The 14498-nt window shown below is 39.8% G+C and overlaps 1 protein-coding gene across 8 annotated transcripts in view; it reads left to right on the forward strand.

The window, feature by feature from the left end:
• osbpl8 (oxysterol binding protein-like 8) overlaps window positions 1-14498 on the forward strand; it is a 111408-nt gene that overhangs the window by 83598 nt on the left and 13312 nt on the right. For all 8 annotated transcript variants that reach the window (XM_015955534.3, XM_054739531.2, XM_054739532.2 and 5 more), the window contains 5 exons: window positions 9803-9876; window positions 11408-11494; window positions 11874-11975; window positions 12638-12841; window positions 13555-13639. In XM_015955534.3, the coding sequence (XP_015811020.3) occupies window positions 9803-9876; window positions 11408-11494; window positions 11874-11975; window positions 12638-12841; window positions 13555-13639 (552 nt within the window). The remainder of the gene's footprint in view (window positions 1-9802; window positions 9877-11407; window positions 11495-11873; window positions 11976-12637; window positions 12842-13554; window positions 13640-14498) is intronic.

Genomic DNA, 14498 nt, shown 5'->3' on the forward strand with positions numbered 1-14498 from the left:
TAGGGCTGATAATAAATCAATAAAGATTTATATTGATTGAGAAACGTGTTGTTCAATAGAAAATATTGGATCAACAAGAAGTTTTCTTTTTCCATTTTTGTCTATCGCGGAGCTGAACCTACGCGATCATTTCATTTGTTTAGTCATTACTTACGCCCAGCCAGTCAAAAACACAGACCCAAGCACACTCCGTCACCCCTCTCAGTCCTTAACAGACAGCAGTGGGATTTAAACAAGATGTTGCAGCAAGGACACGTGGAAGAAATTGTCCTGAAAAGGTTACAGTACTTCACCAGTGTGGCATTACTTTCATTTTTACAAGTCTGACAAAAGTAAGATACGATTTTTTTTTTAATCTAAGCTTTTATTCTATATCATCCAGCCTTAGTGGGGAGTAAAGTAAAATGTTTGGGACAAATTCCAAAGCCTAGTTGATATTTCTCCGCTGCAGAAATGGTTGCAATGCTTTGATAATGGTGCAAAGAGAGTGCTACAAGTTGTAGATGAAATACTTTTGCATGCAAGTTCAACATGTGCCCAGGATGATGTTAACGTGGCACTTTTTTTGGTGGTTATTGTGCTTTGTGGTGGACATGTGTATTTCATTTGTTTAGAGTATTTTCTTTTGTCTTTGATTTCTTGTGATATCAACACTTTTACTGCCTGTAATAAAGTTTTAAGTATCAGTGTTACTCTGACCTGCACATAGGGCTGCTCGATTATGGCAAAAATAATAATCACGATTATGGTGACTGAAATTGAGATCACGATTATTTAGGATGATTTTTCTATTTATGTTGATTTTATTTGTTTTTATTCTGTCATAAAATTGCTCAGGGCACAATCAGGACAAAAATAAATAAGAAACAAGATGATCACTAAAATAACTCCTGATTCCCAGTATAAAAAGACCGATATACTTTTAGCCCATAGTCTATGACCCAAGGGCTATAGACCTTGGTTTAACTCATTTAAGTCTAACCAGTACAGACCCAAATACCAATATCTTGCAAATACTGACAGCAAGAATTATACAGTGGCATTTATAACAAATAAACGCAAATAAATTGATGTTCACTAAATGTTGCATAACATTTATTGAGTCGTGTCAAGGTGCTGTATGAGAGTGCACTAGCACCGTGTCCTCAGAGAGATTAGTTATTATTCATCAGCATGAGGAAGTTATTTCTACCTTATTTATAAACTATTTATTTACAAGTCCATCAGTTAATGTAATAATTGTCCCAACCACAGCTGCGCCCCCACCCCCCACCTGCTCTCACAGCAAACGGGGCAAGCTGCACCTGTGTTTAGCACACCGCACGCGCACATTTAGCCGTTTTTAGCGGCTCAGGAGTCCGCAGGTGCGGTGTGTGTGTCACTCACTCTGGTTACTCCAACAGGGAGCCGGCTCCGAGAGCCGTTTCTTTAGCGACTGACACATCACTTCATCATTCCCTTTCCTAATGTCCTGAAGAACGGTCCGGAGCGCAGGCGGAGTGTTTAGCTAACCTGCAGGAAATGTCGACGACAGATATCCAGAAAGTAGCTAAGGGTTACCAGAGATGTTTCTGAGGTGTTCTAGGTACTTTTAAGATTTAAAAAGTCAAGAAGGGGGTCTGAGAAGCTGTTAGAAATGGCGTCAAAGTCGCCAAGTTGGCAACACTGTAAAGGAGCGCTTCATTTGCTACTCAGGGCAGCGCAAGCGGGAGGAGCAAATAATCGGCTTGTTTTGTTTTTTATAATCGTTCAAAACTCAGATCGTAATTGTGATTAAAATTCGATTAATTGAGCAGCCCTACCTGCACAGCCAGATATTTAAAGCCTTTATTTGTAGGGTTGTCACGGTGTGAAAATTTAACCTCACGGTTATTGTGACCAAAATTACCACGGTTTTCGGTATTATCGCGGTATTTATTTTAAACGTGCTACATTTTCACACAATTAAATAAACCCTGTATGTCAGGAAATATTGTCCTCAGTTTGTGTCTAAATTTTGTCTAAAATGTGTTATTTTGTAATTATGTTGTTTATTTGTTTACTTTCCACTTTAGTCTTTAAAATACCAATATTTGCCCATAACTTCTTATTTCATGTCTGTTTGATGTCATCATTTTAAAAATATTAGATCAGATGATACTCAGTACTCAAGTAGCCTTCTAATCAGATACTTTTTTACCCTTACTTGAGTAATAAACCCTATATCAAGAAAATATTGTCCTCGGTTTGTGTCCTTCCAGTGAGCTTTGCAGATTTGGGAAAATGTCATCAGGCAGTAATCATTGTTAAATTCATAATTATTCTCGGAGAGAGACCAACTCTTATCTGCCCCTAGGAGCCCCGTAATGCATAGCGTCATTTCAACATGGGGGTGTCCGCGACACGGTTTATATGCAGGTAGCGGCGCTGCGGCTGCTTTATATAGCGACTCGTTGCGTTCTCCCTCAACCCAAATCCTCGGATCACGCATTTTAGCTAAAACGCTAACGTTAGCTTGCCTTGTGTTGACTGTAGAGTTGTGGGTGATGATCACGCAGACGTGTCGTGAGATTTGAAGCGTTGCTGCCTTTCACAGACACTTTTTCTGCACGTGCTGCAAACAGGATAGCCGTCTTCTATCAACTGTCCCTCGACATTCTTCACATATCCAAAAAATGCCCGTACTTCCCACTTTGTCTTCTTTGAGGGATAAAAAATGTCCTGGGCGCTGCCGTCTCCTCCTTTGGCCATTATTTCAGCTTTAGCTTCAAGAAAGTTTTGGTTGTAAACAACAAAGCGCGCATGTGCCGCCGGCAACTTCAGCAGATGATACGGTGGCTGGTAAGGGTCACCGCGCCTACACCGCAGCCACGGTAAACCCACCGAGATAATATGTTTTTTAAAAAACAAGATGGTTATTATTGCCAACTTTTTTACCAAGGTGTACTGCTACACCGGTTACCTTGACAACCCTATGTATTTGTTATAATTGTGATAATCATGGATTACAGCTTAGAAAATCCCTAAATTCTAAATCTCAGACATTTAGGTTATTGTGAAAAGGTTCAATATTCTAGACTCAAGAGTGTCACTCTCTAATCAGCTAACGAATCCAAAACACCCGCAAAGGGATCTTGAGCCTTTAGATCAGGCGTGGGGAACCCTGGTCCTCGAGGGCCGGTATCCTGCACAGCTTTGCTCCAACACTTCTGATTCAGTGGTTGAATCACCTGTGCAGCAGCTCATCAGGCTCCACAGAAGCCTGTCAATCACATGCTGATTGAAATCAGGTGTGTTGAAGCAGGGTTGAAACGAAAATATGCTGTATAGTGGACCTCGATGGACCAGGGTTCCCCACCCCTTCTTTAGATGGTCTCTCAGTCTAAAGTGGATTATTGAAATAAATGGACTTTTGCACCATTTTCTAATTTTCCAGTTTCACCTGAAATGCAAGACTTATTTTAACAAAACAGCTTCATCTTTAAATGGGCAATGTGTATTTATTGGATATTTGTTCAACTGTGAGTTATCACTGGCTGTATCTGACTGGTCTTCCTGCAGGAAATTAGATGTTTTAAATCATTTTAATGTCACAGTGATTTGCGTGATTTTAAATAACTACCGATGTACGCTGCCAGGTGACACAGCACACACAATTGAGCCTGTGCAGTTGAAGCCTGCTGTTTACTGTTGTTACCTCTGTAGCCATGGAGGCACCTGAAAAGGAAATTGAATTTGAGCCCGACAGCGGTGACTTTTTAATGAGTGGAAACAGTGAAAGCCCTGTAGTTTATAATTAGAAGAACTCTCTGCAGGGTCAGCCTGACTTGGTGTACTGCAACACCTGAAACCAAGTGAAGTCCTTGACTTTAAACGAAAAGGTATTTTGTTTAAAGAAAGTCATTTTTTAAACAGGTTTAATCAGAGGAGGATTCACTTGATTTATAAACATAGAAAATTGTTGTTTATTTTTATTTTTAATTCGTAGTCTGAAAGTTCTACTGAAAAATGAGTATGTCTTCTCCTTTAAGCAGACCCCACACCTTTAACTTTTCAGGTTTCCACAATACTGAGCACTGGTGGTGCATTCTGAGTCACCGAATCAATAAAGTAGCTCATGTTTTGAATAAATTGCAGAACCTTTGGATCAATAACACCAATTAACCGCATGATAAACCCACCAGCCCACCCATCAGCCTAATGTTCTATCATCACTAGAAAGGCAGCCATTGAAGGCATGATGCATCTAAGGAAGACAGCTGTTCGAGACAGCACATTGTCACCTTGTAGGAAACTGATTTTATCATTGATGTTAAAACATAAGTACATTTTATTTATAAAGCACTTATCACAGATGTAGAATCGCAACGTGCTTCACATAGATCAAAACAAAATAAAACATAAAGGCATAAAATCATAATGATTTCAAAACAGAAATAGATTAACTTCAGAAAAAATAAAGTCATAAAATTAGAAAATACCATAAAACAAATGAAACATTATTACAAATTTGAGTTAAAATTGGGAAACAAAAGATTTAAATAAAAGGGTCTTTAACTTGTTTTTAAAAGTGTCCAGACTGTCAGTGCTACGTAAGGATAAAGGAAGATCAATCCAAAGTCGGGGGGCAACAGTCTGGAAGGAGCGATCACCTCGACTTTTATATCTGGTCTTTGGAACTTCTAGAAGGTTCTGGTGTGTGGACCTGAGGGCTCGGGCTGGAGCATAAGGCTTTAACCCCTTAAGCAGCACAGAGATCAAAATAAAATTACTCACCAACTGATGATGGCTTTACTTTAAAGCAGGGTATTACAAATCTTTCAAGGTAAAGTACAAAATTATGAAGTTAATAACAAAATGTTAGGGAGGCATGTTTTCCAAAATGTCTTTATCTGGTTATTGACGCCCTTGACCGGTTATAGTCAGTTAACCATAAAACATCCCCAATACACACACATGCACAGACCTTTGCCCCTGCTCTATAAACAATACAAACGCTTTTCCCATCTACACTTTTTAACATGATTATGACTCACAACCAAAGTCCCACACTTGTTACAACATTTATAAACAAGCTCATTCTGGAGGCCCACTTTAAAAAACACAAGTTTTATTACATTGAACTAAATAATTACATGGACATTTCTTTATATTACTAAACAAGTTACTCTTGGGAGGCAGATGCAAAATAGCTGTCACGGAGCAGGAGCGTCATGGCAGACTGACCTGCTGCACGGCTTAATTTCCATGTTCTGCCAGGCTACGCGCTCCAATGTGGGGCTCATTCTGTCCGCTACCAAAAGTAAAATGCTCCCACGCTCTGCTCTATCTTGACCACTTCGTCTTTGTGTAAATGTACTTGATTCATGTGAGTGGCAAGCTCACTTCTTCTGTGGTTTTTGAGTCAACAGTGCTCTCCCGCCCTCTAGTGGTGCAGCGTATATTGTATTAGTTGCTGGGGGGAATTTACTTCCTGTTTCCCAGTGGTCTGGCTGAACCGTGAGCGAGAGGGAAGTGTCTGTTCTTGAGCTGACTTGTGAATGCTTATGAAAACTGTTCTGCTGTTCAATACTGCTGTCATTACTGACTCAACTCATTTAACTGTTACAATAATACACACAAGCGCGGTTGAAGGACTAGAACAGCAATTAACCAGGCAATGCTGTTGTAACTGCTTATGACCTTTATGGCAGTTTACTGGTTAGCCATGTACATCCCCACAAAGTCATTTTGGTTTGTTATAAAAGATGCAAAAATTATTTTAAAATAAATGTTTCCTTTGTACTGCTCAATGTAGGTCTGACAATAACTGTTGATTCACATCTTTTATAAATGCAAATGGGGGCTGCACAAAACCACTCCGAGGGCCACAGATGGCCCCCAGGTGACACTTTGGAGGCGCTTGACTTATAGCAACATCTTCATCTAACTCATGTGTGCCTAACCCTGGTTGTCAAGATGCCTTATCCGGCATGTTTTCTATGGTCAACTGTTAATCACCAGTGTGTTGAACCGGAAAACATCTAGAAGATGCTGGATAGGGGTTCTCTAGGACTACCCCATCTAATAAACTCATTCACTGGGTTTTTAGCAATCATTAAAAAGTCAATATTTGTCCAGGATCGTTTCACCCCAGCTCCATCCCAATAATAACTACATTGTAGCCATTTTTGTTATAATCTTCTCATAAGAATTAATGCAAATTTTGCTTCATTGATAGCGAGAGCACCTTGCAGCAACAACTGTCTAGCAACGTTTATGATGAGAGACTGAGGTCAGCTTCTGTTTGGTGGTCCCTATAATGGGCGGAGCTTGTTATAGATGCTATGTTGGTGTAGCCCACCTACGGAGAGAAAATAGAAGTGGATGATTTCATCGTCCATTTTCTACCAGAAGCTAATGCAGGAGAAAGATGTAGAAGACTATTTTCATGTTCAGCCTGCATGAAAAACTGATTATAATCAGAAATAATCATTAAAAAAGGATTTTTCAGTGATTCACACCTTTAATATATATTTTAGGAAATATTAGACCTCGTTTGGTGGATCGTCACACAATTTCCTTTTGTCATTCATTGTTCTCACCTCAGCTGTTGCCAGAGCTGCAGTTTCTAAATGTTTTTGGTCAGCTGTTGGTTTTCAATTAACTCAAAAATACGGAATTGTATTATTTTGCCATAAAGATGAAAATGATCTACCTTTGGTGATTCAACGTGTTCTGAATAAGAAAACTAATTTCCTGAACCAATACTAACAAAAACAGCTGCATAGCTTAAATTTGTCAAATTATGTCCGTTCGTCTTTTCATGCTGAGACCGTTTGTTCTGTAGCTTTACAGAAATAAGGTGGGAACAATCTTTTTAGCCATTATGTTGGCAGAATTAGTGAATGTGTACTGAAATTACAGCTAACAAGAAACTATTTTCTGCAAATCTGTTTTTGTGAGACCGAATGGAGAGTCCAGATTTAGTCTGCTGGTGTGAGGCACAAAGTGCCTTTCCTGATCTGGACGGGTTTCATTGTGTCGAGGTGTGGAGTCTAAATTCGGAACGCGTTGCATCAAGACCCTCCTGTCTCACTTCTGTTTCTCTTTCCTGTCTGCCTCTCTCTGGTCTGTGAGACAGTTTGTTGCAATTTAGTTAGATTTTTATTATTCAAGTCCAAATTTGGGCATGTTCACTTTTAACTAAACACACAGGCCCTAAAAATGTTAGATGAGTTGAAACTTCTGGTAAAATATTGTTATTTCAATTTATCAGTAGAAAGGCAGCTGTTGTTGTTCCTAGACATTTGCTGATGAGACTTTTTATTTACTTAGATTAGAGTACTGGATTAAAATGTACTGTATTAATGTAATTAAAAACATGGTGTGCATATTTTTGTGCATGAAAATGATGCATGCAATAGTCAGCAGTCTGGTACTCTAGCTTGATTTAGGCCATCTCACATAAAGACTGCAGAGTCGTCACATCATTGAAGATGTTGAAAATGAGGAGAATCCAGGGAAATTAGGCTGAATGGTCAGATATTGATGCTGAAGTATCTGAGATTGAAGTTAGCTAATAGGTTAAAGGTCAACTTCATCTCAGAAGAACAAAGGCATTGATTTGGGATTAATGTGTTTGTAGATAGGTCTATCTCTGACTTAGAGATTCTAATAAGGGTTCCACCATTAGATAGGAATAGTGCAATAATAATATGTAATATAATATGTTAAAGGGATACGTTTTCATATTTTTAAATCACTTTCTTGAGCCAGTATGTGTTCAAATGACCCTTTACAGGGTTAATGAAATGTCACTGAGACCCCCGCCACCTTCTGTGGCCAGAATGCCGCACTTGCAACTTCAGAATTGCTGGGCCGGTCTGTTGGACTTGAAAAAATGGATCTTACATACCTGGTGTTGAAGTCAGGTTCCAGCACGTTTTCTGCATGTTTTAGATCATGAACACAGCTCATTGCTTAGAGTTAGTGATGAATCACTCCTGTAGACACTAATGAAGGCTGGGAGACATTTCAGCTTTCAGGTGAAGGTGTTAAAAAGACGAGCGGTTCTACTAAACGGACACCAGTAAAAAATTCATGTGGAAATAAATAAGAAAAATTCAACATATACTACATTATTGCCACATTTATTGATTTTGTAATTTGTTCCTTAATTTCCTGGTTGATCGGTTGTTTGGTATAAATTTTGGGGTATTTGACTTATAAACCTGCATATTTTATGTTCATCGTGACCACTAATAACCGTTTTTATGGCTTTTTTATTGTTTATTCACACAATATTTACTATTTATTACATTATCTATAAAGTATTCACCTCACCATTTGTTTACATTTTAGATTTTTTCATATAAACCAGAAATTTAAATACGTTTATTAAACCATGCTGTTATATTTATTTGTCTGTTTCTTGTTTTTTAAGTGGCCAAAGTAGGTTTTTCTAATTTCATCAGTAGGTTAACATCTGTGACTCATCTTAGAGTGGTACACAGCATCTACTGCTGCATAATTCTGATCTGTCTTTATTATTGGCAGGGTTTAGTGTGTTATGTCTTGGAAGTGAAGGTGGGTTGACGTACTTTAAACTATGACCTGTATTCTCCCTGTAGCTCTGGGCTAAATCAAGTCATTGTTCCAATACATTATGACTGAATCCTGACCTGCTTCCATTAGTTGCTTGTTTCTCCCAGTCTTTCTCTTCTCCACTGACTCTGTTCCAGATGACTAATGTGACATTTCGAAATAAAACTCAGCAGTGGCGCACACACACACACACACACACACACACACACACACTGAATGCTGGTGGCCTGTGGTTAGCAGACTGGCGTTATAAAATATTTACAGGCCCTCCATCCTCCTGAAACCACCAGTGTCACCCACTGCTGTGATCTCAGAAGGGAAACTGTTGCTGGGCTTTCTGTCACAGATTAGAAGTTTGCTTAGTAATTAAATTAGGTTATTAGTAATGTGTTTCTTGATAAGCAGAAATTCATTACACAAAAACATTTATCTCATCAATTTGATCAGAGAAGTTTGCTATTACTTTGGTTCAGAGGAGTTTTGCACACCTTCTGAGCTGTACTACAGAGTAGGGCTGGGCAATAAATCGAAAATTTATCATTATCAAAATTTCTGACTCTTATCGAGATAATTTTCCCATGTCAAGAGATTTCATAATAAAAAAAGGAAGAGATGTGTAGGTTGGCAACATTCATGTCCCTTTAAGAAGCTGTATCACGTTGAGTCACGTAAAAATGCGACTTCAGATGATACACGTGACAGCCCCATCTAGTGGACAACTTTTGTCTCTGTGCATACCTGTAGTTATCGTCCATTTATCGTTATTGAGGTGAAATCCTCAATATATTGGGATATTAATTTTAGGCCATATCGCCCAGACCTACTACAGAGTGGAAACTGCAACATTTGCTCTCCTTTTAGACCAGCCAGACTGACTTTTACAGCTGCACTCAAGGACCGTGTACTACCACTGACTTTATGTAACGTGACCTCAGTCTGACTCTTCAGATGTTAAAATCTCAACACTGAGAAAAATGCAGCTGAAGTAATTTCACAGGAAAATGGCTCTTTCTATGTTAATTATGCTGCTGATCGCTGACTTGTAAAAAAAAACCTAATGTGTGCTGAAGCAAGCTGTAAAATGTGTAATAGTGATATATTGATTATATTATGTGGGTCATATTGTACTAACATTTCTGTCACAGAGAAGCAGTTCTGTCTGAAACCACTGCAGCATGATGGTCCACTGGTTTCCAGTAAGCAGATTCTGATCAGCACGTCATGCTTTGTCTTTCAGGTTTCGACCGAGGAAAGGAAGACCTTTTGTCTCTGCCCTTGAAGGAGGACTCAAATTCCATATCTAAGAGCAAGGTGAGAGAAGTCCCTGCTGTCATTTGATCTTTAGTCATCGTTAGAAAGCAACTACTGGGTGTTTGAGGGTGTTGGAGCAGAAACAATGCCACAAGTGACCCAAATCACAAATCTAAGACTGTTGGATGTGATGCTTCATTACACTAAATACTTTTCCCACTTCTCTGTCCTACTGGTTGAAAGCTGAATTACAACTGTCGTAAATAACCCAGCCACGGCCTGTTTTAGCTAACACTAGCCAACTTATAGTTAATAAGCCACGAAGTAAAAAGTTGCACATTGTTGGACAAAAAATATTATTACTTAAAAGTCAGGCACACTGAATTGCCTCTGTGTAAGAAATGTGCTATGTAATGGCGCTTACACATTAGCGTCGGCACTGCCTCAAAAGGTGTCGAACGGCACCTGATTTTGGTTTCACACACAGGTCAGATTTCCATTTTCTGTGCCGAGGCGACTCTTTTTCTCAGACCTTCTCCCCAGCGGTCAGACTGGGACTGAGACAACACTAAGGACTGATTGGCCGGCTGCCCCCATGCACGATTCATTTTCACGCTGGATGATGTTGAGTAAACATCTGTCTGTGGCACAGAGCTGTTGATCAGTGCCCCTTGGATTTATATGTGAACCCTACACCGCCCGTTCTAGACCAAACTCACACCATCCAGCCCGACCAAAGCCCAACCGTGCCGACGCTAATGTGTAAGCGCCATTAGTAAAGCTGCCTTGCCTTGCCTTGTACCAACAAAGCTAGGTCCCCATCAGTCTGTTATTGTAGGCCATGCCAATGGTCCCTCTGGTTTTAGTTCTTCGCTTCACCACCAAAGACATTACTCCACCATGATGCCAACAAAAATAGGTAAGAGAGCTCCCACTAGTGTTCCTGCCAGAACCACAAAGCTGCCAAGTGCTGTTTTTGGTCAGCAGAGGGCTGCAGTGTGCTGTCCATTGTGAAGTTGATCAAGTTTCTTCCTCAAAAATCACTGAAACCTTAGCTGAAACCTAGCTTAAAATGTTAAGACTCTTCAGTGTTGCTTTAAACAGGGTACTTTAGGGCCACATCATATATTCATCAAACACAATGTTAATTCATAACTCCTTTAAATAAACTCCACAGAGACATGTTGAGTTTAGTTGATTTGTTTCCATATCTGATATGGATTTTTAAGATATCTTATGTGTGGACCCAAATTCTGAGTATTGTTCAGATTCTGCTGTCGCTCTACTTTAATTAGAAGCAGATTTGAACACATCAGCTCGATGCTAATATACCTATGGTCTTTGTTACACTTGATAAAAGCCAGCTTTAAGGATGTTTAAGTAGATTCTCATAACTGTATCATTTGTTGTGGAATGTTAATCATTCAGATAAAAGGACAGACAACATTTAAGCATTTGGAGGATCCTACTATTGATGGGATTCCAGTGGAGCATGTCTGACTGGGACCAACTTGGCTACTGCTAAAGGTGTGGTGCTATTAATAAACCACATCCTCAGAGATAAACTTGTTTTTGTTTACTGTGTCTTAAGTCTGAAACCAAGCTGTACAATGGCTCAGATAAGGATGTGTCTGTGTCTGCGTCTGGAGGAAAGCTCACCAAGAAGGAGTCCCTCAAGGTAAGTGAGCCTTAAAGCAGCTTAAGTCCTCCACATCCGGATGCTAATTCTCAGGGCGGGCATAAGGAGCCATAAAAATACTCTTTCCTCTTGACTGCTTAATCACAAATGCATTGATGTTTTGGCTTGTTTGTTTTTATTGGACCCAACATGATAAAAACAGTGCAGTACTGTCATTAGAGCGCAACGTAAACAAGACAGATTTCCGTTTAAAGGTAAACAAAATGCAAACGACTCCTCACAGGACAACCAGAAGGTGCCATTATGACAGAGACACTGAGGAATGTGATTTCACAGAAAACAGAGAGAAACCAGTGGAAAATGAGCAGTCGCAGTTGTGCAGATGATTGCATCATTCATCCTCCTGTTCTCCCTGCAGGTGCAGAAGAAGAACTACCGGGAAGAGAAGAAGAGAGCCACTAAGGAGCTGCTTAGCACCATCACAGATCCGTCTGTCATTGTCATGGCCGACTGGCTGAAGGTTGGACAACCCACCTCCATCCCTCGTCCTGCTCTAACTGTCTGAATCCATCGCTTCAGAAAATGCAGTGATTTAGATTTTTTGTTCAGATCAGATCAGCAAATACATTTCTAAGTAATTGAAGATTCTGATTAAACACCAAATACAGTTTTCAAATGGAATCTCTTATCTTATTTAGGTCTTTCATGAAAAACTCTCCAATATGGCTGAAATTAAACAATAATGTCAAAAAGAGTAGGACTAAATTCCTCCACAGTGATGTGAGAAACTCTAAAGGTGTCAAGGTGTATGGACCTAGGATTGGGACAATATTACATGTAACTAGCTCCAAGTTTTGTAACATGTTTTGTAACTGTAACTTTCATGTTGTAGCATGTAATTCACATTTTGTAGCATGTAACTTTCCTTTTGTAATTTGCTGGGGGAAAAAAAATCAATGTGCAAGTTTCTAATCACAACTCCTAAAACACACATCTCAGTCTGCAGTTCCAAAACTCAAGTCTATAGTTAGTACAAATTACGTGTAATATTGTCCTAATTTTAACTCCATAGATATCTGGTTCAATTACTTTTCAGAATGTAAAAACAGCTTATTTTCTTCACAGTTCTGTATTTTTTTAAGTTTAAGCTTTCATGGTACTTTTCTGAAATCCTGTCTCCAGATTCGTGGTACTCTAAAAAGTTGGACCAAGCTGTGGTGTGTGCTGAAACCAGGTGTCCTCCTCATCTACAAGACTCACAAAAACGGGCAGTGGGTGGGAACGGTGCTGCTCAACGCCTGCGAGCTAATCGAGAGGCCTTCCAAGAAGGATGGCTTTTGTTTCAAACTCTTCCACCCTCTGGAGCAGTCCATCTGGGCTGTGAAGGTCAGGAGATCCATTTAAATATAGATATGTCCCACTGAAACCCCACAGAAAGTGCTACAGAAAACCTCTGTATACCGTCATGTAAGATAAGTTAAATTTGTGCAATTATTAAAATGTTGTACGTGACTTTTGTTTTCTACTTATGAAATTTTCTGATTTTCAATAATTGCAGAGACAAGAAGAAAAATAAACACTAAGTAAACTGATATTCAATCAGATAAATCTACATTTAGCCTCTTTTGTCCTTTAGAGGACATGCAACCCGGTAATCAAGAGGCAGGGCCTAAAACTGAAAGTATGATGACCCAGGTGTGGATATTAACTCATAATTAGAAGCATATATTAATGTAACTTACAAAGAACATGATCCATTTTCTATTCAGTCGACTGAATGATGAATTTGTTCTTCGTATCCAGCTCTCAACAGTCCACTTCAGCTGTGATTAAGTTATTCATCAGTGATGTCACGAGTGTGGGTGCGTTTGTTTCTGTTAAATGAAGGAGCCATGCAGCTTTTCTGTTCCCCATCATCATCGCAATAATAAGCTCCTCACTCATTCCACAGATGTTCACGTTGTCCCTATTAAACATATGCTAATAGTAATTGTGACACCATATTGTCAGTTTAGTATAAACAAACGAATTAGAATACGTACAAACTTTTATTAGTGACTATTAGTAACAGGCTTCCCGTCCTCTCTTCTTGTCTTTAGGGTCCCAAAGGAGAGGCGGTGGGCTCCATCACACAGCCGTTACCCAGTAGCCACCTCATCTTTCGCGCTGCCTCTGAATCCGATGGTAGGAGACACGTGGTCCTTTATCTGTTTCTATAATTCAGCTAATCTGAAACAAAGCAGTGCTCAAGTTAGCTTACTACGTAAACCAGGTCTGGATGATAAGTCCATATCATAGATGAATTCAAATTTGCTATTTATGTAGATTAGAATTTTTTAAAAAATCTGGATTACATTTCCCCCACTCATTTGCCAACATGACTTGCATAACACTTGCAGGGTTTACCCCAACACCCTTTGACTGAGGCGGTCTGCCTGAATGGCTTTTGGAGTTGCATTGATGGAGACATTTTCTCTACAGACTTCCCTGTCACCTGGGGTGTTGCAAAGCAATTCCCTGCCAGGACAACAGAGAGTGTAGTAGTGCTCTTCTGTGGTATTCCTCCCCCCTTACAGTCACGTATGCAGTCCAAGATCAGACTCAGAGGGTGTTATTGCCATATGTGTGTGTATAGGAAGTAAGAATCTAATCATGGTAAAATAATATAAAGTGGCGATACTTAGAGAAACGGCTAATGTGTAGGTAATCAGAGCGGACCAGTTCAGGTACAAACACAACACAGGATCATTTGACTGAAGCCAAGGGACTGGAGTGGGGAGCCTCGTTCATGAGTCCAACAGCAGAGGGGAAGAAATTGTTCTTAGGGCAAGATATTCTGGTCCGAATGGATCGGAGCCTCCTGCCAGATGGGAGCGAGTCAAAAAGACTGTGTCCAGGGTGACACGAGTCAGCTGTTATTTGACCTGCAGGTCTCAATGTCCTGGAGGTGTACAGGTCCTGTATGGAGGGGAGTTTGCAGCCAATGACCTTCTCAGCAGAGCGTATGACACGCTGCAACATTTTCTTGTCCCGGATGGTGGCT

Source organism: Nothobranchius furzeri, chromosome 1 (genome assembly GCF_043380555.1).
Source record: "Nothobranchius furzeri strain GRZ-AD chromosome 1, NfurGRZ-RIMD1, whole genome shotgun sequence".
Taxonomy (NCBI): Eukaryota; Metazoa; Chordata; class Actinopteri; order Cyprinodontiformes; family Nothobranchiidae; genus Nothobranchius; species Nothobranchius furzeri.